Source organism: Fusarium venenatum, assembly GCF_020744135.1.
Source record: "Fusarium venenatum strain MPI-CAGE-CH-0201 chromosome Unknown EDB82scaffold_2, whole genome shotgun sequence".
In the NCBI taxonomy this organism is placed as follows: domain Eukaryota; kingdom Fungi; phylum Ascomycota; class Sordariomycetes; order Hypocreales; family Nectriaceae; genus Fusarium; species Fusarium venenatum.
This window is the reverse complement of record NW_027072130.1, coordinates 4,393,342-4,418,238: the sequence shown is the minus strand read 5'-3', so window position 1 is coordinate 4,418,238 and position 24,897 is coordinate 4,393,342. Positions and strand designations below refer to the sequence as shown.

The following is a 24,897-nucleotide window of genomic DNA, read 5'->3' as shown; positions in this document are numbered from 1 at the left end:
AATCGCATCATGCAAAATTAAGAGTGATCTAGGAAACTGTAGTGCCTGAACAGCCGCTGACTTGTGACGTGCGCGTGCTGGTTGATCAAGGGACTTAAGATCCTTTCCCACTTCCCCAGTTGACGCTACCCAAACATAATAGAACAAAGGGTGTTTTGTGAAATCACCCCTTGGGAACTAAGATGAGATATGCCAACATCGTTAATTGAATGCTTGCAAGGGATCGAACATTCAATAGTTGCAAACAACTGAGACATTCTACGGAATTTCCACACAGGCCAGCATACGCTGGATGCGTAACTTTACACTACCACCAATGCAAAAAGCGAAAGACCAGAAAATTAAAAACGCCAAAAATGAAGTGGCTTTTATGTTTGTTCCTGAGTATTTAAGTTCGGGCTTGTCGTCCTGAGAAGGGGTCCCAAGGGTCGCCGATCTCGCGGAATCTGATCCATCCGCATCTCAACGCCACGTATCGACGTCAGAACGAAAAGTTAGAAGTATAACGTGAGTATTACCGTTGAAGGCAAAAGTATATTGTTATACGGATATATAAAGCTCAACAGGTCGATGTGAAGGGGATCGAACCATCACCATAGACGCAACAAAATACCTCCACGTCATTGGACAAAACTCTTCAACAACAAACAAAAATGCTTCTACTTCAATATTCCTCTGTCGTTTCGCTCTTACTAGTGCTGTCCTCCTTTTCAGGAGTGCTAGCAGCACCAGCTTCGGACAAGGTTGCCGACATCGACCTTACCTATGGAATGGATGGCATCGTCCCTGTTCGAGACTCTGACGACTCTAAGAAGAGCGTCAAGGCCAAGATCAGTGTCGACAATGACTACAAAATTCCTAACGATCCGCAACCCAGGTACCATATCCTAGCTGCCGACACAAGTCTCGTGCAGCTTGGAGTTGATCCAGTCGTCTGCCATGACAAGGACAACAAGACCGAAGAGGAGGACGATGATGACTCCGATGGTAACGAAAAGCGTAGCGTTTTTTACCAACTTTTCTCCAGAGCCATCACCTCGGACCAGAAGGAGGCCCTTAGTCTCCACAACGCTGCTCGTAAGAAAGTCAAGGTCGCTGGCCTCAAGTGGGACACCAAACTTGAGGCTGATGCCCTTGCCTATGCAAAGAAAATTGCAAAGGCTGGAAAGATGGTTCATTCCGAAGGCAAGACTCGTCCTGGCCAAGGCGAGAATCTCGCATATGCTTGGTCCAGCGATGGATTCAAGAACCCCATAACGGCAGGAACTAAGAGCTGGTATGTTTATCTTTCAGAATTATACATCAACACAACTAACGGATGTCACAGGCTCAATGAAAAGAAGAAGTACAAGGGAGAAAAGATCCCCAAGGGTGATTTCTCTAATTACGGTCATTACAGTATGCATCCCGCTTCATATTATTCCGTTCATAGCTAATGACTACAACAGCCCAGTGCGTCTGGGAGAAGTCTACCAAGGTTGGTATCGCGACAGCCAAAGATAAGAAGGGTGCATTTTATACAGTAGCTCGATACAGTGCTGCTGGTAATGTCGTTGGCCAGAAGCCTTACTAGAATGATGAAGATATGGCTATTGACAAAACGTACGACTAGCTGCCTGGGGCAGTTGCGAAAGGAGTTGATGCTGTTTTCTAAGCAAGCGCTGACCTGATACTTTCTTTCATTCAATTGCCGTTTGGGGTCAAATGGCAGATTTGTATTATTACATGTACCTTACATTCACTTACGCATTATGAGTTTACGGACTAGTCAATCAATCCTTTCATTTGTACCAATCTTCCTCATCTATGAGCATGCTGCTTGACAGCGAGGTGAACTTGAGAGTCAAATCATACGCCCTACTGTGGCGGTTTCCATCCACTTCTTGGGTTATAGCGATAGAATCTTGCGGGCAGCAGAAAGGTTGGACACCCAAGGAGCATAAACTGACCTAGTAAATTCGTCTGTTGTGCTTCTAGTAGTCAATTCTTCTGATACCCTGAGGAGACTCGATAATAACTACTCTGTAGGCTCCCCATGATCGCTTATCAGCACTCGGTAGTGATTTGTACAATCGCAGCATTGACAATTCAGTGTGAGCAAGGGTGGTTATCCAACAAGGCAGGCGTCTCATGGATCGCCATAAAAGACGCTGGATTAAGCAGAGAACAAATGACTTGATGTAACAATGGAGTGCATGCATGAGCATCCATCCACTCTCCGAAGTCTCGCCACGAAAAAGCAACCCCGATAAACGTCAGCCCAGCAGCAAGACATTAATCCCGGATCTTAAATCATCAAGCGGCACGGGTCACCACAATGGTCCGAGAACGCGGAGAAGGCTTCTGATTTAGCATGACCTGCAGCTTGACAAGATGACAAGTTCGTTCTTGCTGGGTTTGCTTTTTGCGTAGGGGTTCCCTGCCACTTGGCAGACGGCATCAAACCAACAAGAGTAAACCAACAAGTGAAAGGTCCCAGTTTGCTATCAATGATGCTATGGGTCTTTTATTGTCGCATTATACGTCTGATTTGGAAGGTAATTCATTAAGCATTGTCGCGCTTTGGTAATTGAGTTGTTTCAAGTCTCTGCACCGAGATGAAGACCTGGTGGTCAGTGGCTATAATCCTGAAAGAATACGGCAATAATGATCCTTGCAGTTCCGCGACGATCTGGCGACAGCCGAGGCTACAATTTCCAGTACAAGGGAGTAATATGACTGAGCGTAAGCAAGGGTTAGCTATTGCGACTGAATGAGTTTGAGGCTGACGTTTTTTGAAGTGCGTGCGTTACTACCGTCCTTCGTCCCCAAGAGGTAATATCAGCGAATGAAGTCAATATGGAGTCAAAAAAAAGACTGTTCCGTGTTGTCTTGGGAAAGCCAAGTTCAAGTCGAAGATGACGGAAGAGGTATATTTTCGATGTGTATTACTGGGTAAACATGCAAGACCTATGACATTACAGTTTCACGGAGAAGGTAGCAGCCGAAAATATGTGAAACTATTCGGTACATATTCACTTTGACTAATGAATTAGAAGTCTTTTATGTCATAATTAGAACAGCCAGATCTGATAGAGGGGTGCATGTTGAATATGCAATGGGTGTGATATCATTGCGTCCGTAATATATGTCGTTTCTTAGCTAAAAAGTGAACATGCTACTCTTCAACTGGCCGAGTGGAAAAAGGACGGAAGCCATATTTCTTCTCGAAGTTATCGGCCCATCGCACATAAAACCAAGCAAAGAAACTAATCCAACAGCAAATGACATCCCACCCAACACTGCTTACTGCTGGATGCTCATACAGAGCTTTCGTGGCAACTCCCCAGCAGCTTGCTGCTGGACTGAGTAAGTGATAAATGCAGACTCCAGCAACAAGGGCCCTGACGCCAGCCCGAACCTTTTGCGGTGGTTGTTCATCCATCACTACGGGCTCCCGACTGCCAATGAGTTTGTTCATGAGTAGTGGTACAAAGGCCAGAGCGTGAGGGGCGAGGAGAAGATACATGAACTTGGGATGATCGAGTTTGCTTGGGATGGCGACGGCGCAGCCCATTGTAACTACTAGGACTGCAAACCATGATTTGCGTAGCAGTGAGTGGCTCTTGGTTGAGGATGATGATACGGTCTTCTCCTGATTAACGGTATCGATTGACGTATCCGGATCCTCGAAAACAAGGAATGCCAGGAAAGACAGATTCGCAGCAAAGGAAATAGCTACAATCTGACCCAAGAGCATAAAGATCCAAAGATGGGGGATTCTTCTTTTCGTATCTACAGCAGCGATTTAATACTTGACTCAATGATATGTTCAGTTGTCTTACCTTGCCATGCCAGCATCACGCTCCAATTCGCGCAGAAAGCAAATATTTGCAGCGACCAGAACACTCGTTGGGGCTGCTCTAGAGTTGACACCCAAGCCTGCTTGAAAAGTTTCGTGTCACGCAACCATTCTCCAAGGTGAAGCTCATCGTCAAGCTTGTCAAGACGCGTTGATTCCCATTGCTGATAGGACCATTTGAAGAAACAAAACATGTGGTACCAAGTGGTGGCAAGGCTCAAAGCAGCCAAAGCGCTGAAGACGATGATTGCATATCGGCGACGCGATGCAGCCTTTGAAGACACGGCTTGGCGGTAGATGGTACTAATGCAAATCGCTGCCAGTGCTGCACAGGCAACCAGGTATCCAGCTAGAATAGCAATTGGGCGCGCATTCGACACGTCCATGATGTTTCGAGGGCAATGCGATGCAGTGTAGTTAAGATTGGAGTATGAGGCTCGGTAGGGCCGGATCTTGTCAGATTCTTTCGCGCGGCATGGTGCCTCTTTGAGAGACTTGGCCCGTTGTTGGTGCGAATTCTACGTGGGGTCACTGAAGAATGGTTCCAATGAGAGGTGCCCGATTACCTGTTCAGAGAGGACCTTTTCAGCTTGTCTTTTTGCTGAGAATCACAAGCAAATGTTGAATGTGTATTAAGATGTTACTCTGATTCACGGAACAGCGGTTTAAAAACAGGCGTTGGATAGACTATTTTCAACTGCCGAAACTCTATATGAAGAGCAACGCAACTAAATATCTTGTACACCGCCGAATACTCAACCAAAAAAGCAAGCAAAAAGACAGACAGAAAAGTACCAGCCTCGGCTCGATGTGTAGGTCTGTGGGTTGTTGAGTAGATCGTGATCTACCCAATTAAATCTGCCCTGTCAAGGTCCCTGAGTGGATTTTCACAATAGTCAAAGAGTAAAGAAAACTACCCATAACTGCTCGCTGCAGCCACTTCAATTTAGGTGGTAAAAAAATATTGAGTTTATGTTGCTCACGATATGAGGCTGGCAGGTATTCAATGGAAGCACAACATTCCACGCCAAACCGTCATAATGACAGCGCAAAGTATCGCTGCGCAGTTATTGGGTCTGGCTTAGCAGGACTTAGTACCAGTTATCTGCTACAGGGCGATGAGCGCTATAATGTAACCGTGTTTGAACAGGTAAGTTATCCGACTCGACAATTTCGACAGGCAATTGAATCTTTCACTAACACGATGTTTGTTCTTGCACCTTCCAGGCCGACCGTCTTTCCTTCGATTCAGCTTCTGTCACTGTCAAAAACGATACTACAAACGATGCCGAACGAATTGATCTACCTATGCGCGCGAGCGCTGGTGGTTACTATCACCACTTGATGCGCATGTACCAACATTTAGAAATACCGCTTCACCCCATCAAATTCCTCTTCGTATTCTCGAAAGCGACCCCGACGGCCGATGGAACAGTTTCGCACAAGGGCAGCGACAACGAGAGCTACTTCATCCATGCATCGAACCTACACCAGACGCCGCCTCCGTGGCCTGGCAATCGTGGTCTGATTGCACACATAACCGAGATTCTATACCTTATTGTGTGCCAATTCTGGTTCACCATCGCATGCTTCCTCGTCGCGCCCCTCGATGCTACCTCCTCCTCGACCGGATACGGCGAGTCCCTCTCCGAATACTTCGACCGAATTCGATTACCGAGACGATATATATCACACTACCTGCTTCCGCTGCTGAGCGGTGTGGCGACTTGTACACATCAAGAGATGCTGCAGTTTCCTGCGAGCGACGTCGTGAACTACAAGAAGCTTTCACATGGACAGCAACATTATGCTGTTTGCGGTGGCGTCTCGCAGGTGCAGAGCAGGTTGACTGAAGGGCTGCGCGACATTAGGCTTAATAGTCGCGTGGTCGAAGCTGTGCCTCAACCCGATGGAACGGTCGTGGTGCGCTGGCAGTCAACCCTTGACCCTTCTGGACGCGTCCTAGAACAAGTCTTTGATCGCGTCGTACTCTCTGTGTCCCCAGACGTCGCAGGCCGAATCTTCAAACCTTTGCGCTCTACGTTAGAGAGATTCCCCACGCGCCAGGTCGAGAGCTCCGTATTGAAGCCCGAGGCGTCAGGAATCAGCGTCGTTAAACTTGACGACGACACCCGCCAGGCGTTTGCGTGCATGCATCATTCTAGAGATCCCTCGGCAGCCCAGACAATGACTCTACGGACCCTATTCCCCGACATGGGCAGTCCTCGCACCGAGGCACTGCACACTATGCCCAGCGGTGTGGTGGTTAGTACATGTCCCCTTTCCGAAGCGGCGCAGCCAGATGCAATTAAGAAGGCCAGGTTCACAAGAACCCTTCGTAGCGTGGAGAGCCAGGCCCTTGTCCAAGAGCTGCTAGGGGACCATCCGGTTAATACGAAGCAGGCCGATGATGGTGATCACAAGGCTGGTTGGGTTAATGGACAAGATAATGTCTGGGTTGCTGGGGCATGGTGCTGGGACGGTTTGGTTTTACTTGAAGGATGTATAGAAAGTGCGATGCGAATCGCCTTAGACTTTGGAGTAGTGATTCCTTGGGAGAAGGCACAATGAGCGATGTGAATAGCCTCAGACTTTAGAGCAGCGATTCCCTGGAAGAAGGCATAATGAGCAATGAGACGAGCAAATGACGAACCAATTTATCCAACACCTTGAACAATGCGACGGTCACCTTCTGATTTAAGCATAAACAGCGCCTGTAACTCTAAATATGCACTTAATCAGGGCAGTTAGCGAAAGTGTTGGTGGATTCGAACCAAAGCTTGGCCACCAACTTTAGGTTAAGTAAGGTCTTTTTCACATCTTCTTCAACAGTGACACATCTCGTTAGTTCCCGTCTACGGCGCGGACCGCTATCAGAATTAATTAACTGAATGCTTAACTCACCATGCCGTTCAATCAAGATAGTTTCGGCGCCGGTTTCGCGGCTGGCCTAGTTAGCGCTCTGGCCATCGCAGCTGTCGTTGCTTTTGTGGTGATGCGTATGAGCGACATCTATGGTCTCGGACACTGGAAACTCAATATCACGTCTCGTCCAGCATCCATGTGGATGAACGTGGGATACTGGTAAGTCACACACATACACAGACACACACCATGTCTGTTCATCACCGTATTCTCATGCAAACTCTTTCTCACGCTACCCATCCAGGAAAACACGTCAAGGCGCGCCAATTGAGAAATTTCCCGAGGCTTGTTCTGCCCTTCTCGACCAGGTCGTCCGCGCCGCTGGCTTACTGGACGACGACGACGACGATTCAGGTGCCGTTTGTGGCTCTCGGGGCAGTCTCGCGATTCTCGATTTGGGCTTCGGCTGTGGTGACCAAACTTGGCAACTCGCTAAGCTGGCCCAAGATCAGGGCTGGAGGGACTTTCGCTACGTTGGTCTCACTCTCAATGACGCACAGGTCCAGACATCGCGGCGCAGGATCTACCGCGAGATCGCTACGGCAGGTAATAGCATCGATATTAATGTGGACTCGTTCAGCTTATTCTGCGCCAACGCCGCAAAGCCTGGAACATGGAACCCTCGGGTTGCCGAGGCCGTCCGATCGCTCGCTGATGAGAAGTACACGGAGCGATGGCTTCTTGCTCTAGATTGTATGTATCACTTTTCACCTTCGAGAAAGCCTGTGCTCAAGCACGCGGCGAAAGAGCTGGATGCCAACTTCATGGCGTTTGATCTACTCCTCAACGAAAAGGCATCTACATCCGACGTTTGGAAAGCCAGATTAATTGGCAAGATGATGGGCTGCCCGATAAAAACTTTTCTTTCCGAGGCTGAGTACAGAGATCAATTGGTTGATTGTGGGTATGACCGCAATGAGATCACAGTCAAGGAGATTACCGACGATGTCTTTTCAGGCCTGGTGAAGTTCCTCGATCGCCAAGATCGATTGCTCAATGAGTACGGCATATCAATCGGTGGTTTCAAATTAGCTGGAAGATTGTTTAATTGGTTCGACAAGTCTCGCGTTGTGAGGGCAGTGGTCGTCGTCGCACGGACAAAGAGCAAAATAGGGTAGAAGAAAGGTTAAATGGATGGCATCACCATCAGCCATCGATCAATTGACACTTTGAGTTGGCATTTGACACAATACTATTACAAGGGTTGATTACTGGAAGGGAGATGATCGTATACTGGGCAATGTTTATTCAGCACAGCACATTACATACATAGAAATATCGCTAATCCTTGACCTATAACCGCGTATTTCTCCCGGTTTGTCTTTCCTTGTCTTGTTGCTTGATCCATGGCCGGTTATTTGACAAGGCTTGCTTGTTTGCTCCCTCGTACCCCGATACAAAATGGAGTAAAAGCACCCCACTCCACTAGAAGAATCACGACACTGCCATCTCGTTCAAGGAATCGCTCCAGTTATGGGCGTTTCATCAAGATTCCCCGGGTGGTCGATGCGCAAAAGTCAAAACAGGAACAGGAAAGCACAGGACAAGACCAGGACAGGCGACCCAAGAACCACGGCGCTGGGTTCAGGCTGTTACTATTACTGTGGGCAGCTGTGGGACCTGATGGTAGGCGATATGAGCTGAGCTCAGCCAGACAGCGGGGTGTTTCTCATTTTGGTGAGGCGAGCCAAGTTGAACCTTGAATGTCGAGATCGGGCATCTACAGGAGGCTTCTTCATGTTACAGATCAAGACAATGTCAGTCATCGGAAGCCGACATTTTAAGGAGATCGATGAGCAAAGAATTGCTTTTTATTCCACTCCGTCCATGCACGCAATTTTGATCACTCGTGGGTCCTGTGATTTATGACTGTAACCACTACAAGTGTCCTGTAGTACGGATTTCATCTCATCACCAACATGCAGGGCACCGCGTCCAACCAAAGCTACATATATCTCAGCTTTTAATGCTCCTTCTCATCTGCGTAATTTACTTAGCTGACGGGTATTCCCCCGGCCCCAGAGATCCAACGGTCCACGGTACCATAACCAGCCCGATCCCCCGGTCGGGAACCAAACTTGGCATCTGCCGATGCTTTCTTTGCCCACATCGGGATGGCACATTGACGGTCATGAAGTGGCAAAACATCACTAACCGGATTAGATACTTCGATAACCGTTGAGTCTAAAATAAATCACAAGTGACGGACGGACAAAGTGGTTGGTTTTGGTTTCTTTTGTTAAACAAAACACATGGCTGCAAGGACACAATCGTCCAAGCGTCCTCGTGCCAGATCCCAGAGAGGACCTGGAAGTGGGAGAGTGGTAGGGGAGGATAGCGCGTAGTGGCTGCGGATGGTTACAGGGCCTCATTAAAGCCACGAATTGGAATGCGTCGATTGCTCCCGTAACAGGGATTATAATGCAAGTCGTTTCACTTTTTCACTTTTTTCACCTTTCCATTTGTGAACCCCGGACCTGGTCCTCCATCGAGGGATTCGCCTCAGTGACAATCACATACGCTTGGATAGGATCTTCCTGGAAGATCGTGTGTCAACTGTTTGTGTTGAAACAGTGTTTTCGTACGCATCGTATCAGGTCTGCGGAGAATTGATCGGGAACTTTTCTACTTTCTTTTCTTCTGGCGGTTTGAGATGTATGTCCAAAAGAAATTTATCTTGCAATCATCGCATCAAGATCATGTCATGGTCCGTGATCTAACACTCGGAGTGGTCATTTCCATGTCCAAAAACTACTCCGAGCGGGATGTACAGACATGACAAGTGACAAGCAAGGACACCCTACAGCATGCACATTACCTTCCATGGGTGTTACTGTCCGTATGCACTTTTGGGCTCTAAACGGCCCTGTATCCGATTAAGGCATACCCGTCCCGCAAGGTTCGGCCATGGGTCTGAGCAGGCATTTCTGTACGTACATGCGTAAGAGTCCAGCATACGACATGCACTTAATATTCTTCAACTGTTCTCGACTACCTTAATCCATGTAATCTGCAAGGTCAGGGGTGATCTAGACGTCTTCCTTTTTCTTTCCCGGTGCCCCCCTCCCTGATCCGATTTCTCGATTCGACTTCTTGATGCTTTATTTGTTTGGCTGTTAGCTGTTGGTGTTTCCCTCTCTTTTTACCTCCATTTCCCCGTCTCTCTTTTAAAACGAAACACGATTCCAGATCTGCAGCGTCGGTAATCGTACCAGTCAACACCACCAAAGAATGTAGCGATGAGGCTACAGCTTCGCGACGACACCGATGACGAGCCCGTCCACCCCTTCGTCAATCCTTATACCGAGTTGAATATTGGGCTATGGGCATTGTTTTTCGGAGCATCTATGTTTTTGGTAGCTAGGCTGTGGGTTAAGATTACGAAACGGCATGGAATGTGGTACGATGATCACATCTTGATCTTTTCATGGGTTAGTGGCAGAAATGCGACTCAGTCCATCACGATTATACTGACAAGCCCGAACAGTTCCTTCTTCTCGCCAACAACAGTCTTATCATATACCAATTCGGCAACGGCTACGTCCTCGAGGACTCATCCAAATCATGGGACGACCGCATGCACATACTCATCAACATTTCATCGTGCGGGACACTGATCGGTCAGGCCTTGACCAAGACGGCTTTTGCGGTAACACTACTACGCATGAGCAACCGTTGGCAAAAATGGATACTATGGTTCTGTATCGTCACTATGAACCTTTACATGGCCTTAAAGGTGGTCTTCCAATGGGCAAAGGTCTGTGGCAAGCCCACATACGACAACTGGTACAGATTGGACTTTTGCTTGGGTTCCAGTTTCCGAGCCGACTTTAAGGAGGGTGGCAACAGTGAGTATTGATACGCACAAGGCCGATAACATGTTATGCTAACATCCTTTGTAGTCTACAATATCGTTATGGATTTTGTGTTTGCCTGCTTCCCGTGGCTCATCGTTCGAACGTTGGAGATGAAGAGGGCTGAGAAGGTTGGCCTTTGCCTTACCATGAGTCTCGGAATGATGTAAGCTAAACAACCGACTCGCAACAAAATATGTGTCTAACAATCATTCAGTGTTGCCATCGTCTCAGCTATCCGAGTTGGTTGGAAAGATCAAGGAAATGGCCGCGATGCCTACTACATCTGTACGTTCACCACATTCTCACTCACATGACCCGAACTAACAACAACCAGGGCGCAACGGCATGTCGCAAGTTTGGTACTCCTCAGAAATTGCTGGAACAATTATGGTCCAATGTATCCCTATTCTACGTCCTATCCTTCGAAACATTCACACTTCCCTCACATCACGCAAGCTCGAATCCTCCACCGGTGAGAGAAAAGGCTCCGGCTGGACCTGGACACGCAGCAGCAAGCATATCTCTACAGGACCTCTCCCCGTCCTCGTAAACAACAACAACCACGATGGCATGGAGCTCCGCAACATTCCCGAGGAGAATGAGCCTCAAGAATTTGACTTTTGGGATAAGAACCGCGTTCCAACACCTGATATCGAAGAGGCAAGACCGGTGGACCACAAGTTTACTAGGGATGATAGTTGGCCGCTGGGACCGGCAAGTGACTCAAATAAGAGCACCAAGAGCTTTGATATGGTGCACCCCGGAGTTGGGTTAGCTGTTGAACAGGAGGGTTATGAGCAGGGACTCTCACCACCACCGCCTCGAAGGACTTAAGAGGCTCATACCAAGTTTATTTCATGTGTATAATAGGGCAAAAACCAAAACTTAGATACGACGTTATGTACATACTTCTTTCAGGCGTCCTACAATGTCATGTTCAATATGAGTAACTTACAAATTTGCTGTGACGAGTAGTAGGTTAGGTTGTGATGATTCCATCTCGGTTCCGCAAGCTCCACGATTCATTGATCAGAACAAAGTGAGTTTCATATTTATTAATAAAATCTTGACATATAGGTCTTAACCGGATCCGATGTGAGACATAGGTTGTGTCCTGAGCCGATTATTTTCTTTTTAGGTTTTAGGTTAAACCTTGTGATCGGCACCGTCTTTGTGTCGACCACTTTCGTTAAAAGCACTTTTCTTTTTCTAAAATCTTCATGTGACGCATCTAGAGGCGAAACCGTAAACTCCGTCATAATATCCAACTTACAACTTGGCCTGATCCTCATGCCTTGGATGCGCCAACGCTGTAGCGTAGTATCTGATATCGGGAAGCCCTTGCTCGACCCATCCAACCATGGTCTTTTCATACAACTCCCGTTGCTCTTCTGCTGAAGGTGCAGGCCCCTTTAAGCCCCTAGCCTGCCGGCTCTCCTCAGTCTCCACAACCCACGCATCCTCGTCACTTTCGTCGTTCTGGAATACATATCTCCTTGTCTCGCAGTTCTTCCATCCAGTACCACACCCCAGTGTGCTGTTTTCCCAGTCGTTGCTAAAGTAGTGGAGGAAACTTCCGTGTGCGACTAAAGCGATGTGGACATCCTCGTCGTCATCTTTGATTAGGTCATTGGTCCTTTCTCGAAGTATTCTTCTCACTGCCCTGGCTCTCTCTGCACAGGCACCGGTAATTGGGCTATTTGGTCCGTAGAGGTCTTTGTCGTTCCATCCCTCTGATACAAGACTCAAGTCTACAGGCCAGTCGTTTTGTAAGCACCTTTCTGCGAGCACGGCTGGCGGGCTTCCTATATCGCAGTTGTGATCAGAAATTTCCTGGGCTTCGGGGATAGCAAGAATGTCCTGTGTCTGGAGAGCCTTGTCGAAAATGAGACAAGTCGTATGTATTGTTCGGGTCATGGGCGAAGAAGCGATAAATCTGAACTTTGACTGATCTTGAAACGAGGCCTGGCGACGTTCAGCACATTGTTGTTCTCCGAATGGTGTTAGCGCCGGGTCTAGAAGATTGAAGAATTCTTCGCCAAGGTTGTGAAAGCCTTGAGCATGGCGGACTGCGTGAATAATGATACGGCCCATCTTTATAGATGTAAGTTTTTCTTTGCAGGTAGAACAGATATGTTTGTAATGTCTGAAAAGATTCTTCTCCACAGGAACTTCCAAGGAATGGTATACTTATAGTAAACAACAGGAAAAATTCAGTTGATTAGCATTTGACGTCAACTTTTGCCGCCGTTATCGCTGCTTGGTTGAATGATGGATTCATGGACCCATATGCCCCATCAATCTACGTGTTAGCGCGGGGACTACGGGGTCGTTGGCCCCATTTGGCAACTCACCACGACACGTTTGTGAACGTGGATGATCCACGAATGTTCACAGGCTATAAATTGATGCTTATTGACTTTGTATAACGTTGCTTATTACAAATACGTGGCAGGATTCATTGCGATTATGTGAGGGAGATGAAGAATAGACTCTGAGACCAACTCTATCCCCATTGTGCTGATTCGTGGTTGCTCCCCAACGCGAATGCGCCGACGACGTGTCCGAATTACAGTCTCAGTGTTCACATGTAACGGTGGCCGGCATTTGAGCATTGGCTCTACCGTCACTCAGGAACCGAAATGTTGTATCAACAACGACCGAAAACTCTAACACGCACGGTTCATAGTCCTATCGAAACGGGACGGGACGACCAACCGAAAGCTATGGTCATGGGATTATTATTAATTATATAACTCTCACACTAACATGAAGCTATCAGTCATCGACCCCAGCGCAGTATGATACCATTTAATATTAGCACCCTCTCTCTTGCGCAGTGCCCAAAGCTCCTTGACAAGTTGTGTGATCTGCGTCCAGATAGCTAATTCCGATCTCTCCCACAAAAGTTTTAAGCACTTGAGCATGCGTTGCTGCATTGCGTCATCAGCAATCTCAAACGCTATCATCGCCACAGGCCAAATCATTGGTGAAAAACGTTGAGTGGTGCAAGTGTGTAAAGCTTCAAGATGAGGGATGGCTTTCTCAACAAGTGGCTGGACCTCAATGAGGGGCATGCCTTTTAGAGTGCGCTTCATGTGGATCAGGGCCGAGTAGTAAAATGTGAAGCCATGGTGATAAATCAGATCTGAATATTCTTTTGTTCCAGATATGTCTGGTCTACTGGGTACCGAGAGGTACAGTTCAAGTTCCAGACGGTCGAGTTCATCAGGCGTTGGATTGCTATACCTTGGGGACTTCCTGCGCATCGCAAGAGTGTTCATCGCCCGTAGGCCTTGGAAAATTGGCTGCGGAAGGCCGAAAGCTGTGTACAAGGTGTAAGGCTCAGGTTGCGGGCCAAGGTCATTCGTAAAATCCCAGTAAGAAGTTCCATGGATGTCGAACAATAACTGTGTCTGAACCACTGTATTCATGCCTCGAAACATGTAGTATATGCTAGAAGCTGCCTCGTTACGATGCCAAACCTGCGGGTCGATATGATTGACCCATTCAACGGCACCGCGAAAGTGTAATCGCCAAAAGGAAGTCGGCAAAGTAACAGCTTCATTCATGATGCATATTATTACAGCAGCGAGCAGCGCTACGCAATGAGCGCCATCTTTAGAATGCCGGATATTCTGAGCAAGGTGTGTGATACCAAGGTTATGATGCTCAAGAGCTACATTCTCGAGACTACGTCGTGACTCTGGCGTCTCCCTCTTCTTCGAAAGGTGGAATGCCGACGCTGAGCATATGAAGTGAAACAAGCTCGTTGCCCCCGTTGACGTTTTGGAATCTGTGCGTGCTCCCTCCCAGGCGATGGGCATCATGGCACTTCTCATAGGGTTGTAAATACCGGGCACCGGGTTCAGGGAGTCGCAAAGATTTAACGTCCAGTGTTCCATCAATTCGCATTGGAGAGCGGGATTTGTAAGGATATCGATGTGTCGGGTAATCTTCTGCGGTACGGTTTGTGCGTTGGACGACGAGGATGAATGAGATGCTGGCTCGGACACCCCAGGCAGGGGCAATGAGCCAGTGCCAAGATCAGCTATATCGACGGGAGTAGATGTGTGGGTTTCGTCTCGGATAATGGGACTTTGATCGAAGTCCTGTTCAACCTGCAGTGGTGGGAGTTGTGACTGCACTGGTGGAAAGGAAGCGTAAGGGGGACCTGTTGTTAAGCCCTGGCGTAGGAGCTCATACGAATGAAAGATTCGGGTGTTTAGTTGATTGGTGTAGAGGTCCTGAGCCAGCCCAGGTTGCTGATCTTGATTGGAAGGCCTGGGGGTTGACGAGGTTTCGGAGGGCAATTCCGGGGGCCCATTATCAAATGACGCTTCATCAAGCTCTTGTTCGCACAAGTCATCGGTAGGCGAAGCGCCCTGCTCACTTTGTTTGGATGCAGCTTCATCAACCGTACTTAAATTGCTAGACTGACGAAGTCTTTCAGAAGTCCGACGCGTTGACCTTCGTTGGCCTCCCCTCTTGAAAGTAGTGGGACTTCTCACAGAGGCCCAGGATAGTCTGACGCCATAACCCTCACAGTCAACGCCTGCGTTTTGGCAGCGATTACATGACGGCTTGGCCTCGTCGCACTTGACGTGCTTCGCGCGACACGTCCAACAGCCCGAGAAGCTCTTGTTCCGGGGTTTGCGTGGCTTTCCCGATGCAGTACGGCCATGCGATTGAATGGGATCATCAGGCATCGCTGAGGACAGCGTTGTTGGGCAAAAAAGGCATGGGATGGAGAAAAAGTGTTTGGCCAATTCTCGAGTTGGGGATGAAGAAGCGAGGCTTGGATTGTCCCGCGGTAAATATCCTGATTAGGAAAGGCATGACATGGTCATGTCCGCTAACATGAGATGTATCAGCTTCTTTACAACAACGTTGCCCATTGCTTGGTAATATTTGTTATCAGTCTCAATTAGTGAGCACGGAGTCTAATGACATTTGGCAAACCTATTGAGCCACGTTAGATAATTGTAAAACTTGATTGTCGAATAAGCAGTTAAGTCACCCTACTTCGCTTTCATATTCAAGACTAGCCACTTGTGGGACCCTACTTGTGATTTTTCGTTATAAACTACCATAAAGAGTTTAGCGTGAAATGTCTCAATCACCTCTGATCGAGTTAGCAACGGGAATAGCCAAGACTATTCTGGGCAATTCAAACCGATTTGAATAATGATGCATTTCACAGCAATGGCCATCATCTTTTCACCGCATCGTACGACGATCCCAGGGCGCAATGTCTTTCTTATATGACTTGGGTTTCTGTCTCCATTCCCACATTCAGAAATGCCACATTACTCTTTGACTGCCTTCAGGCGCCCTGGTACCAAGACACAGACTTACAGAGCCACAGCTGAACTTCATACCTACATCGCGACATGGCAGGCCTACTCCAGTTGATCAGGCCCCAGGGACTCTGTCCCTCATTATTCAGGAAGCCTGTTCAAGGTAAACCGAATATGTCACCAGCTTCTCTCGATTGCCATATTGGTACATCTCCAATCGTCATTCGTCATGACAGCAACAATGACGACGATTCCATCATTTCGGGATCTTTGATACTCGAAGTTACCGAAGACTCGATCGAAGTAGAGAGCCTCTATGCCCTAATACGAGTCCACACCGTCAATAAAAAGCCGTTCAAGAAAGGCTGCGAAGGTTGCAAACACCATTTCACAAAGCTGAAGCGTTGCGAAATCATCACAACGTCAATCACTTTAAACGAGGGCAGTTACACGTACAACTTGTCATATCGGGTACCCAGCTACCTGCCTCCGTCTATGGATACACCGATTGTCTCTGTCACCTATGAGTTTGAGGCGCTAGCGTCTGTTCGAAGAGCTAGGCGGTTATCAACCATGTCTCACACCATTACATTACATCGTGCTCTCCCCGTCGTACGATCGATACCTATCTCGAATACTCAAACATACTCAAATCGGATCTATCAAACGACAGGAATAGAAGTGGCATGTGTGTTTGACGCAGTCATGAATCCCAAGTCTAAGAACCGAGCCACACTTACTATGAGCGGGCTTCGAAGCAGTCCTGGCAACGGCGAAGAGGTTCATCTCTGGCGCGTATGTAGTGGATCTTGGATATTAGAAGAGACCATCAAAAGCACAACATCAGCGTGTCCTGCTCATTGTCGTCAGAATAAGGGAGATAGCGCTCAAGAGCGAAAGAAGCGGACGATACTCGGAGACTCGACATTTTACAATGGGTGGACAACCGACGACAATGCAGGGACCCTGAGCATGGATTTCCATTTTTCCAGAAGACAAAGTCTAAACCACTACACACAAGATACAGGCGACGTAGGTGACACTTCGGCCTCGCATGCTTTAGTACTGGAGATACAGATGATGAAAGAGATATACCCCAAAGGAAGCCCGGACCTAGTGACAAGAACAGGGGTCGGAAGGATACTTCGCTCTGAGCACCGTGTTGTTCTGAGTGACTACACAACACTGTCACGCCAAACGGTCGGAGAAAGCCTGCCTCTCTATCAGGATGTGTGCACAGGACCTCCTGTATACGAGGAATTATGAAGTGTTGGAGCTCAAGTCTACGACATCGGCGTTTCGTTTGGAGCATTGAACAGGGTACTCAAACGGTTATTTATTGATTTAATTGCACTGCTATTGTAGATCGCTCTAATGTCTACAAGTGGAGGACTTGTTTTCAAAAATAATGCAAAGTGCAAAGAGAAATGTCCAGCTTCTCTGAATCCATGTGACAACAGCTCTGTTCCTCTGCAGCTATTTCAATGGAAGATAAGAGAACATTCCAACATTATTGAAGGAATTGCATAAGCTCAATCTTCTTTATCATCGGACTTTGCGGAGATGCCGAGACCTCCATCTCACATCGGATCTTACAACGCGCGGTTTAGGTATATGTTCCATGAAGTCTTGAGTTATGACGATGTGAGGATTTATAATCCTTCGAATTGGCCGCGCGCTGCCCTTAACAGGCATAGCAACAGTGACTGAGATGACGTCAGCGTTGCTGACAGCTGTGCATATATAGGTACATAGTATTGGACTCTGCTTACGACTCCTGAGATCGACTCCTCTTCTCATCAACAACAAGATGGCTGAACAAAACAACCCACAGTACGAATTTATGCGCTTGGATACTAAGCCAAGCGCACAGCTTAGCTACAGCTTCACCCCTTCCACAGTCTTGGGAGATGCCAACTCAACACTTATCGTCTTTGTTAACGGCATGATTGCACCGCAAACATCGTGGATAAAAACGATTTCCAAACTCAAAGAGCTCTCTCCACATGGACTTCCGGCTATTTTGACTTTTGATCGTTTCGGACAGGGTCAAACTACTGACCGAGACCCTAACGACGAGGGAGCTGCTGACCCATCGCATGCACACGACTCGATGGATGTTGTCCGTGATATTCGTCAGCTTATCACTCAGGTTCTAAAGAGCAAACTCAATATTGATGATCCCGACAACGCTCGATTATTCCTGATCGGAAACTCCATCGGCTGCGCTTTCAGTCGTCTCTACGCTAGTGAATACCCAGGCACTGTATCAGCGGTTTTGCTTCTCGACAGTGTCCTGACAGACACAGACTTTGTCTCTGTCTTCCCCGACCCAGACGCAAAAGACTTCGACCCAGATGGTCTACCATTAGGGATCACTGCCGATAATATCCGCGTTGCTCGAGAAGAAACCAGGAAACGATTCCACCCCAGCATCGGCTCCAAGGAGGGCCTCACACGCAGAAACCTGATACATCTTCTGCCTAAGGCGGACTCGCCAACTTTACCAAAGACCGATGGCAAAGAGCCTTATGTGACTGTGTTGGGCCACGACTTTGACTACTTTGCAAAGAGAACCGGGACAGACTTTAATACTCCGCCTGAAGTTGTGAATGTTTATATGAATCCTTACTGGCATCACTACAACGAGGGTCTGGCTAAGCTTACGATTAAGGAGAACAGTGACGGACCCATTCAGGTGCCCAATGCAGGTCATTTCATTCAGGTTGATAACCCTGATTTTGTGGCTGGTAAGGCACACGAAATCTTGCAAAAGCTGGCGAAGAAGTAGGAGACTCGCGCATTCCCACTGTCTATGTATGATGGCATAGCCTATATAGTTCGACTCTAATGCGTGAATGCATATTTACTCTTTGCCCGAATATTATGTCCGTAGAAGTACAGCACGTAGGGAATAGTTGCCAACACCACAGCCAGACAAGCCATTATTGTGAGGGTATAGTGTGTGCCCATGTTTTCATAAAACGGGATACCAACCACAGTCATTCCTCCAGCGACGATGTACCTCGTCAGTGCCACGAAGGTGAGTGCTGAGGCTGAGTATATCTCATACGAATCGATGATGTACATGTATGTACAGATGAAGATTCCTGTGACACCGTATCCGAAGAAGACAACGGCAAAAATAGCTGACCAGATACTTATGTTCGCGTAGTTTGTCCACCCAAGCCAGAATAATGAGATGGGGATAGCTGGAGAGGCACCAAGCATTCCATACCAGAGGCGTATCTCGGGCTTGAAGTGTCCTCCTTTCTCAGTAGCTCGTAGCGTCTTACGGTACACGATGGGAACAAAGAGAAAGTTTATCTGGGTGCCGAGAAACATGGCGATGAAGATGATGTTTGATAGACCTTGGCTGATACCATAGGTTTGTTCAAAGATATATGGCCAGCCCACCAGAAACGTGAACAGAACAATGTACAGAACGCTGAGATACAGAGTCATGGCGATAATGATAGGTTCCGTCAACATGAGGAAGGGTCTTGTCATGCTGACTTTGAGTCGGCTGAACAGGCTAGCATCTGCAATCTCGTGCTCACACTTGAACCGTTCATCACCAGTGATTCGTCGGTAATGTTTGGCCTTCCACTGTAACAGCAGAGGCCCGTACGTCTCAGGCATGAGAAACAGGACCAGTACGAGAACAAGACCAGATGCGATAAGCATGGTCCACTCAGTCCATCGCCAACTGACGGCATTCGACGGGCCGATATAGGCACCCATGACAGCGCCTATCATCGGTCCACCGAAGCCAGCAACTGCATAAAGTGGAAAGCTCCAGGTCTTCTCGAGGCTGTTGAACATATCGGCGATGGAACCCCCAGAACACACGAGCGGTGTCGAAGCTGAGCAACCAGCTAGAAAACGGAAGACTATCTGAGCTCCAAAATTGGGGGCGAGAGCAGATGCCATGATCCAAACCATGAAAATGGCCATGGAGACGATATAGACTGCATTTCTGCCAAAGGTTTCGGAAAACGGGCCTGCTATTAACGACCCAAGACCCATCCCGACTAGATAAAGACCTGAAAATGGTTGTTAGTAAGTAGTAAGTGATGAAAATAGTTGGACGTACCTGTAGCTAGCGACTCGGTAACTTCACTGACACCAAGTGACTCTGAGGCCTGGGGGAGAACCGTGGCGTCAATTCCCGATGCCGCTCCTACAAATAGGGCAATGGCGGATATTTGCAAGGTGACTCCAATGCGTCTTCCATTCGACCAGTTGTGAGGGTCCAAAGGATCATCAGGGCCTTCCCATTTGACCACGAAAACTCTGCTGTCCTCTCCTTTGGCGTTCTTATGAGGTTGAACTTCGACGCCCGACAAGACTTGGCCAAGTGCAACGCCTTCAGACTTACATCGTCGAATGGTATCAGCTGTAACACTTGGTTGTATTGGTACTGGCTCCTCGTTACCTTCCTCGTTGGCAAAGTGTTCTTCAATGACACGCGACAAAGCACGTCCCAGGCCGTGATCATCTTTCTTGCGAGGATGTCGCCTTACAGGTGGCTTTGCTGCTTCCAAGTCACGGGTGATATCAGGTGGCATATGCTCTCTGACTTTACCAACATCTCGATCAATCTGCACTTGCGCTGCAGCTCCAGCGCGTCGATACTGCAGCAGCGATTGCATTTTATGCTGTCAAATCAAAAACCAAGGTAAAAGAACGAGAAGAAACTACAGAAAATTAAGATCTCGGTGAGATAGATAGTCGTCATACAGGTCAGTGGAGCCAAACTACCTCGTTAACAAGATTGCTGTCCACAATTTGGCCGTGAGTCAAACACAACTGCGTCATTGTTCGCGAATAAGAGCCTGGTGATAAGGTAAAATGGAGTCGTCAAGATAAAAAAAAAAGTCTCTAGGCAAATCGACGATCCGGTGGTAACGCGGAAATATGAGTGATCTAATGGGCAAACAGACAAAGTCTCCATTCTCGGCCCGGGAAGAATACCGGGGCTCGGAAAGTCGGAGCCCATTATCCGGATCTACTCAAAGGGCTCGGTGGTTATTGTGTCGATTACCGAGGTTGGAGAGAGATTTCGATGTTGGTCGTTTCGGCTTTGTAATTTCCGAAGACAGAGGTTGAGCAATCCTTCGTCTTGGCAGTTAACCTTTATTCGGCTGGTGATTATGTCACAGAAATAACAAGGTTTGGGTCACTGTTAATGTCACAAAGGATTGACGATGGCAAAGACTGGGCCTTTCAGCTCGAGTCTTGTCTGATGATAAGTCAATATGATGAGTATCGCCTTGTTTGTTTCGGACTTTTAGTAGCAAAAAAATAAAGAAATGATCGACATTGTGGCTGAAAGACTCGTTAACTCGGTCGCTGAGTGAATGTTAAATGTCATGAAGTTGTCCCCAGTCGTTAATTTAATAACTGATACGTCCTGCGCCACTTTGCAGTTCCCAACCCAACAGGCGTCCCAATATAGCACCAACATATTAAACAGCCAACCAACACAGTCTGTTGGTCAATGCTGCTTGTTCTTGACACATCCAATTTTACGCCCGCCGCCACTCTTCAGCGGGTGACCGCCCGGTGTAAGGATCTTCGCGCATCGGGATCAAGCCGGACTAAGCAAATGCCTCATGGAAATGACCCATGAAACAGTCAACAGGGGAACACTTCCAAAGTTAGACAAGGGAAAATGGAAAGGTTGCCACACCACCTCGAAATTTGACATTAACCGGGGCAAAGCACAGCACACAGCAGTGGAGAAATGCTAATTAATTCCCCAATTCGCTGTACGAACAATGGCTTTCTTTACTAACTTCTGCCCGCGAAGCTAATGGCACGCGAGCTCAACGGCTCATTTACCGTTTCTGAAGCTTTGGTGTGTCTTCCCCTGCACTTTCGTTGTTCCAATCAACTGCTTCGCACAATCTTCGCTTCTTGTAGATCCATTTTTCGTCTGTTCTTTACCCATGGGGTTACGCCTCCACGTCCCATACAGCTGAGCCGTTGGTGCGAAGGAGCACATCCTACAATAATAACATGTCACTATCATTGGGCGACATGCATAAACTCTAACATGTCCCCTGTATTCTATCACTTCCCCCAGAGGAACCCCGAACCCCCCTTTACCTCGCGTATGGAGCATCAGTCCACTCTGGGGTATTCCCCCTCATTAATGTGATCACCAACACTGAGATCTATTTACCCCGGAAAAGTGTCTCCATGGGGTAGGTAAGCAACCATTTGGAAATTTTCATCCACATTACAACGCTCCTAATAATAAGCTAGCCCCTCAATCGTCTTTTCTTCTTTGTTCTTACCGAGAAGGCCTCCACCCCACCGATTAGGCATGCCATGGTGAGACTTCCACGACCTCTCATCGACGATAACCCAACGATCGCACTTTCAACATGATCGACACCGTCTACTACGAGCTGAGCTGGTCGATTCTCAGCACCATCGGAATCGCAAATGTTTTATTCGGTCTCATGGTCGCTGGTATCACCAGCTTTGGCCCAGTCTCCATTGTTCCCATCGTCACCAGTGCAGCCGGAGCGATAGCAAACGGCCTTTGCTATTATGCCTTCTACGATAAGAGTAATAGTGTCACCTCTCAGGCTGTAGCCTCTATATTTGCCGACATACTCTGGCTAGTACGTTCTGCTCAGTGTCCGTTCACGATGTCTTACTAATGGGATCCGGTGGAACAGATACAAGAAGCTGGTTTGTCATTTTACAGCTACATCATTCTAAGTCGAGTTCTACGCGGTCGACCCTGGATAATATTCGCGACTCTATACTGGTGCATGATAATCTCAGTGACAGCTATCCGTGTTGTCATTGCAGCCGTCCGAGCTCGCCGTATTCTTCAAGGGCTCGACGAAGATCAGTCCTTGATCAATCACCTACACATGGGCTACTTCATCCTCATCGCCTTGTTAGAATGTGTTAGCTCTTTCTTCCTCCTTCGAGTCTTTGGGTCGGCAAAGTCAACATCACTCAGCGCCGCCATTAAGGCTGGTTTGTTCCGATATCTTATGCGAAGCACCGAAGTCCGACTTGCACTCCTTGCAGTGCTTGGTGTGATGCGAGCAATCACATACTCTTTCCAAAATGATCAACAGATGGCCACGAATCTGGCTTCGCAGATTGATCGGTTTGCATATTCGATGGAGTGCATGTTTCCGGTAATGATGATGTAGGTTCAACTCGCACCAAGTAGCCTCTCACTCACTAACATAATTAGTATTGACATTCTTGCTTCCAAGGTCGTCTTCCACAACCAAGTATACGGATCTTCTGGACACAGCCGAAACCAGCCCGGTGCTTATCCGCGCCAACGCTTCGGCGGAAACGGCCTCGACATCGTTCTCACGACACAGCAAGGCGAGAACATTGTGGAAGTGCGAGGAGGAGAGTCAAGTGGCGATAGAACAAGTTCACAAGAGCGCATCATCAATCGCAGGGACCACAGGAGTCCGTCATCGGATATCGATATGGATGAGATGGATTCAAAACAAATAGGGATTAGTAAAACAGTCGAGTTTGAGGTGCGCACTAGCAGTGATCCAGCGCGATGATCGCATCTTGATAATTCATGGTTGCATAATATATTTAATCGATATTCTTGAAAGAAAGATGGCATTTGAATTATTCTTATCCCACAATGTGTCTTGTTATCCAGCGCCTACCAAAGACCTTTCCCAGCCCGTCTAAATATTCGCAAATTATCATCCCCTCCCACCTTTTATATCAGAGCGCGTAGCTTCAAGGATGAACTGTTTCAGCGACTTGCCTCGGTTCTTCGACTGTATCAGCAACCATTCTGCGATTTGTGAATATGGACTCACCCTCTCGTTTTGATTCTCTACGCTCAGCAATACTGTGCCACAGTCTCAAGATCCACAATGCTACTAACACATCTCTTTGTTGTTGTTGTAGTGGAACTTCGATATGTAATTTCGGCTCTTCGCTTGTCCCCGACTCAGACGCAACTTTTACTCCATTCATATCAATCCACTGATATTGACCGCCTTGCCACTTGGGTTTGATGTCAAAGAGCAGCTGCTGGGTATTGCGATTAAATAGCAGGATATCCGCTGCAGACTTGTCGGCATTTAGCATTGCCCTGAACTCTTCATTTTTGTGGTTGGTGCTGCTAATATCAAGTTGAATATTCCCCAAGGTTCCTGGTGATGCTGCTGTGATGTAGTATGTAGGTAAATTGTCCTGGAGCGCAGGGTCCCGAAGATGTACCAGGTAGTATAGATCTTGACTGGTTTTCCGCCTTCGAATGACTTTACTTTCAGGATTGATGGTTTCATTAAATTGAACACTCTCGAATATTATGGCCATATTCCTTTGAACTTTGCATGCGAGTTCTCTATTGAGTTGGTAGATTGGCGTTAATGGCGCATTTTCAGAGATGATCAATTGGCCAGAGAATATTAGAGTCTCAGGCTCTGTAAATCCTTCATCTTTTGTTATGCACTCCGTATTCAGGTCTGTCTTGATGGCCATTATCTGCGAATTCGTTGTTGTTGATGGTGGACAAAGGTCAAGTTGGCAATGAAATCGCCCGATTGGTACTGCTCATTAGTGAAGATGCCTCCACGTGATACAGACCACTCATAATGCACTAACAGTGGAGATTGTAAATCCAGGAGCTTCAGGCCTACATGGGTCCATACCATCACTTGACGCAGCCTTATCACTAGTTCCAAACGTCTTTGCGAGTCAGTATGGGCTAAAATCCCCATAGGCTTGAGAAACGAGGCTGTTTGAATTTGTTTTCAGGATCTGAAACTACTTGAATGAGATAGACTTCCCCTTTAATTAACTACCTGATAAAGGCCCCGCAAAGACTATGATTTAAAAGGCTACTGGCTGATGTAACGGATAAGATAATGGGATAAGATAAGACACGATAAGATAAAGATCAAACAGACCTACTACCCTGGAATATGAGGTATTTGACCGGAGTAAAGAT

General features: G+C 47.5%; 13 protein-coding genes across 13 annotated transcripts; 8 read left to right on the top strand and 5 right to left on the bottom strand.

Annotated features, from left to right (window-relative positions):
* Positions 1-653: 653 nt before the first annotated feature.
* EDB82DRAFT_524139 (CAP domain-containing protein) lies at positions 654-1,573 on the top strand (the record flags this gene model as incomplete). The annotated part of the gene is made up of 3 exons (XM_025734512.1): positions 654-1,276; positions 1,328-1,398; positions 1,449-1,573. 3 exons carry the CDS (start codon positions 654-656, stop codon positions 1,571-1,573), a joined length of 819 nt encoding a protein of 272 aa, XP_025585310.1.
* A 1,584-nt stretch (positions 1,574-3,157) lies between these two features.
* Positions 3,158-4,227, bottom strand: EDB82DRAFT_429485 (uncharacterized protein; the record flags this gene model as incomplete). The annotated part of the gene is made up of 2 exons (XM_025734511.1): positions 3,158-3,774; positions 3,825-4,227. The coding sequence occupies 2 exons, from the start codon at positions 4,225-4,227 to the stop codon at positions 3,158-3,160; spliced, it is 1,020 nt and encodes a 339-aa protein (XP_025585309.1).
* Positions 4,228-4,847: 620 nt separating this feature from the next.
* On the top strand, positions 4,848-7,884 carry EDB82DRAFT_545312 (uncharacterized protein; the record flags this gene model as incomplete). The annotated part of the gene is made up of 4 exons (XM_025734508.2): positions 4,848-4,991; positions 5,069-6,353; positions 6,763-6,925; positions 7,011-7,884. The coding sequence occupies 4 exons, from the start codon at positions 4,848-4,850 to the stop codon at positions 7,882-7,884; spliced, it is 2,466 nt and encodes an 821-aa protein (XP_025585307.2).
* A 669-nt stretch (positions 7,885-8,553) lies between these two features.
* Positions 8,554-9,145, top strand: EDB82DRAFT_498352 (uncharacterized protein). Its single transcript, XM_065608574.1, has one exon. The coding sequence runs from the start codon at positions 8,733-8,735 to the stop codon at positions 8,946-8,948; it is 216 nt and encodes a 71-aa protein (XP_065464754.1). The 5' UTR covers positions 8,554-8,732; the 3' UTR covers positions 8,949-9,145.
* A 527-nt stretch (positions 9,146-9,672) lies between these two features.
* Positions 9,673-11,570, top strand: EDB82DRAFT_498351 (uncharacterized protein). Its single transcript, XM_025734507.2, has 5 exons — positions 9,673-10,197; positions 10,254-10,614; positions 10,669-10,786; positions 10,838-10,908; positions 10,958-11,570. The coding sequence occupies exons 1-5, from the start codon at positions 10,006-10,008 to the stop codon at positions 11,455-11,457; spliced, it is 1,242 nt and encodes a 413-aa protein (XP_025585306.1). The 5' UTR covers positions 9,673-10,005; the 3' UTR covers positions 11,458-11,570.
* Positions 11,571-11,652: 82 nt separating this feature from the next.
* On the bottom strand, positions 11,653-12,879 carry EDB82DRAFT_498348 (histidine phosphatase superfamily). The gene has a single exon (XM_025734506.2). It carries the CDS (start codon positions 12,715-12,717, stop codon positions 11,893-11,895), a length of 825 nt encoding a protein of 274 aa, XP_025585305.1. The 5' UTR covers positions 12,718-12,879; the 3' UTR covers positions 11,653-11,892.
* Positions 12,880-13,346: 467 nt separating this feature from the next.
* On the bottom strand, positions 13,347-15,428 carry EDB82DRAFT_498345 (fungal-specific transcription factor domain-containing protein). Its single transcript, XM_025734505.2, has one exon. The coding sequence runs from the start codon at positions 15,330-15,332 to the stop codon at positions 13,383-13,385; it is 1,950 nt and encodes a 649-aa protein (XP_025585304.1). The 5' UTR covers positions 15,333-15,428; the 3' UTR covers positions 13,347-13,382.
* A 374-nt stretch (positions 15,429-15,802) lies between these two features.
* On the top strand, positions 15,803-17,349 carry EDB82DRAFT_498344 (uncharacterized protein). The gene has a single exon (XM_025734504.2). It carries the CDS (start codon positions 16,017-16,019, stop codon positions 17,187-17,189), a length of 1,173 nt encoding a protein of 390 aa, XP_025585303.1. The 5' UTR covers positions 15,803-16,016; the 3' UTR covers positions 17,190-17,349.
* Positions 17,350-17,709: 360 nt separating this feature from the next.
* Positions 17,710-18,742, top strand: EDB82DRAFT_166609 (Alpha/Beta hydrolase protein). Its single transcript, XM_025734503.2, has one exon. It carries the CDS (start codon positions 17,734-17,736, stop codon positions 18,712-18,714), a length of 981 nt encoding a protein of 326 aa, XP_025585302.2. The 5' UTR covers positions 17,710-17,733; the 3' UTR covers positions 18,715-18,742.
* A 28-nt stretch (positions 18,743-18,770) lies between these two features.
* On the bottom strand, positions 18,771-20,578 carry EDB82DRAFT_427377 (major facilitator superfamily domain-containing protein; the record flags this gene model as incomplete). Its single annotated transcript, XM_025734502.1, has 2 exons — positions 18,771-19,969; positions 20,020-20,578. The coding sequence occupies 2 exons, from the start codon at positions 20,576-20,578 to the stop codon at positions 18,771-18,773; spliced, it is 1,758 nt and encodes a 585-aa protein (XP_025585301.1).
* A 1,617-nt stretch (positions 20,579-22,195) lies between these two features.
* On the top strand, positions 22,196-22,711 carry EDB82DRAFT_498335 (uncharacterized protein; the record flags this gene model as incomplete). The annotated part of the gene is made up of 2 exons (XM_065608573.1): positions 22,196-22,561; positions 22,619-22,711. Coding segments are annotated over exons 1-2 (261 nt in total), but the record flags the coding sequence as incomplete, so codon positions are not given.
* EDB82DRAFT_498326 (uncharacterized protein) lies at positions 22,689-23,560 on the top strand. The gene is made up of 2 exons (XM_025734501.2): positions 22,689-23,106; positions 23,155-23,560. Exons 1-2 carry the CDS (start codon positions 22,715-22,717, stop codon positions 23,486-23,488), a joined length of 726 nt encoding a protein of 241 aa, XP_025585300.2. The 5' UTR covers positions 22,689-22,714; the 3' UTR covers positions 23,489-23,560.
* On the bottom strand, positions 23,561-24,786 carry EDB82DRAFT_498325 (uncharacterized protein). Its single transcript, XM_065608572.1, has 2 exons — positions 23,759-24,786; positions 23,561-23,710 (listed from the first exon to the last, which is right to left on the bottom strand). Exons 1-2 carry the CDS (start codon positions 24,426-24,428, stop codon positions 23,676-23,678), a joined length of 705 nt encoding a protein of 234 aa, XP_065464752.1. The 5' UTR covers positions 24,429-24,786; the 3' UTR covers positions 23,561-23,675.
* Positions 24,787-24,897: the final 111 nt, after the last annotated feature.

Excerpts from the sequence above, each read along its gene's own strand:
- EDB82DRAFT_498326 (XM_025734501.2), top strand. The coding sequence starts at position 22,715 with ATGATAATCTCAGTGACAGCTATCCGTGTTGTCATTGCAGCCGTCCGA. Across the intron at positions 23,107-23,154 it reads ATGTTTCCGGTAATGATGAT|TATTGACATTCTTGCTTCCA; the intron begins GTAGGTTCAACT and ends TAACATAATTAG.
- EDB82DRAFT_498345 (XM_025734505.2), bottom strand. The coding sequence starts at position 15,332 with ATGCCTGATGATCCCATTCAATCGCATGGCCGTACTGCATCGGGAAAG.
- EDB82DRAFT_498344 (XM_025734504.2), top strand. The coding sequence starts at position 16,017 with ATGGCAGGCCTACTCCAGTTGATCAGGCCCCAGGGACTCTGTCCCTCA.
- EDB82DRAFT_166609 (XM_025734503.2), top strand. The coding sequence starts at position 17,734 with ATGGCTGAACAAAACAACCCACAGTACGAATTTATGCGCTTGGATACT.
- EDB82DRAFT_498352 (XM_065608574.1), top strand. The coding sequence starts at position 8,733 with ATGCTCCTTCTCATCTGCGTAATTTACTTAGCTGACGGGTATTCCCCC.
- EDB82DRAFT_498351 (XM_025734507.2), top strand. The coding sequence starts at position 10,006 with ATGAGGCTACAGCTTCGCGACGACACCGATGACGAGCCCGTCCACCCC. Across the intron at positions 10,198-10,253 it reads ACATCTTGATCTTTTCATGG|TTCCTTCTTCTCGCCAACAA; the intron begins GTTAGTGGCAGA and ends AAGCCCGAACAG. Across the intron at positions 10,909-10,957 it reads CCGCGATGCCTACTACATCT|GGCGCAACGGCATGTCGCAA; the intron begins GTACGTTCACCA and ends AACAACAACCAG.
- EDB82DRAFT_498348 (XM_025734506.2), bottom strand. The coding sequence starts at position 12,717 with ATGGGCCGTATCATTATTCACGCAGTCCGCCATGCTCAAGGCTTTCAC.
- EDB82DRAFT_498325 (XM_065608572.1), bottom strand. The coding sequence starts at position 24,428 with ATGGCCATCAAGACAGACCTGAATACGGAGTGCATAACAAAAGATGAA. Across the intron at positions 23,711-23,758 it reads TAGAGAATCAAAACGAGAGG|AACCGAGGCAAGTCGCTGAA; the intron begins GTGAGTCCATAT and ends ATACAGTCGAAG.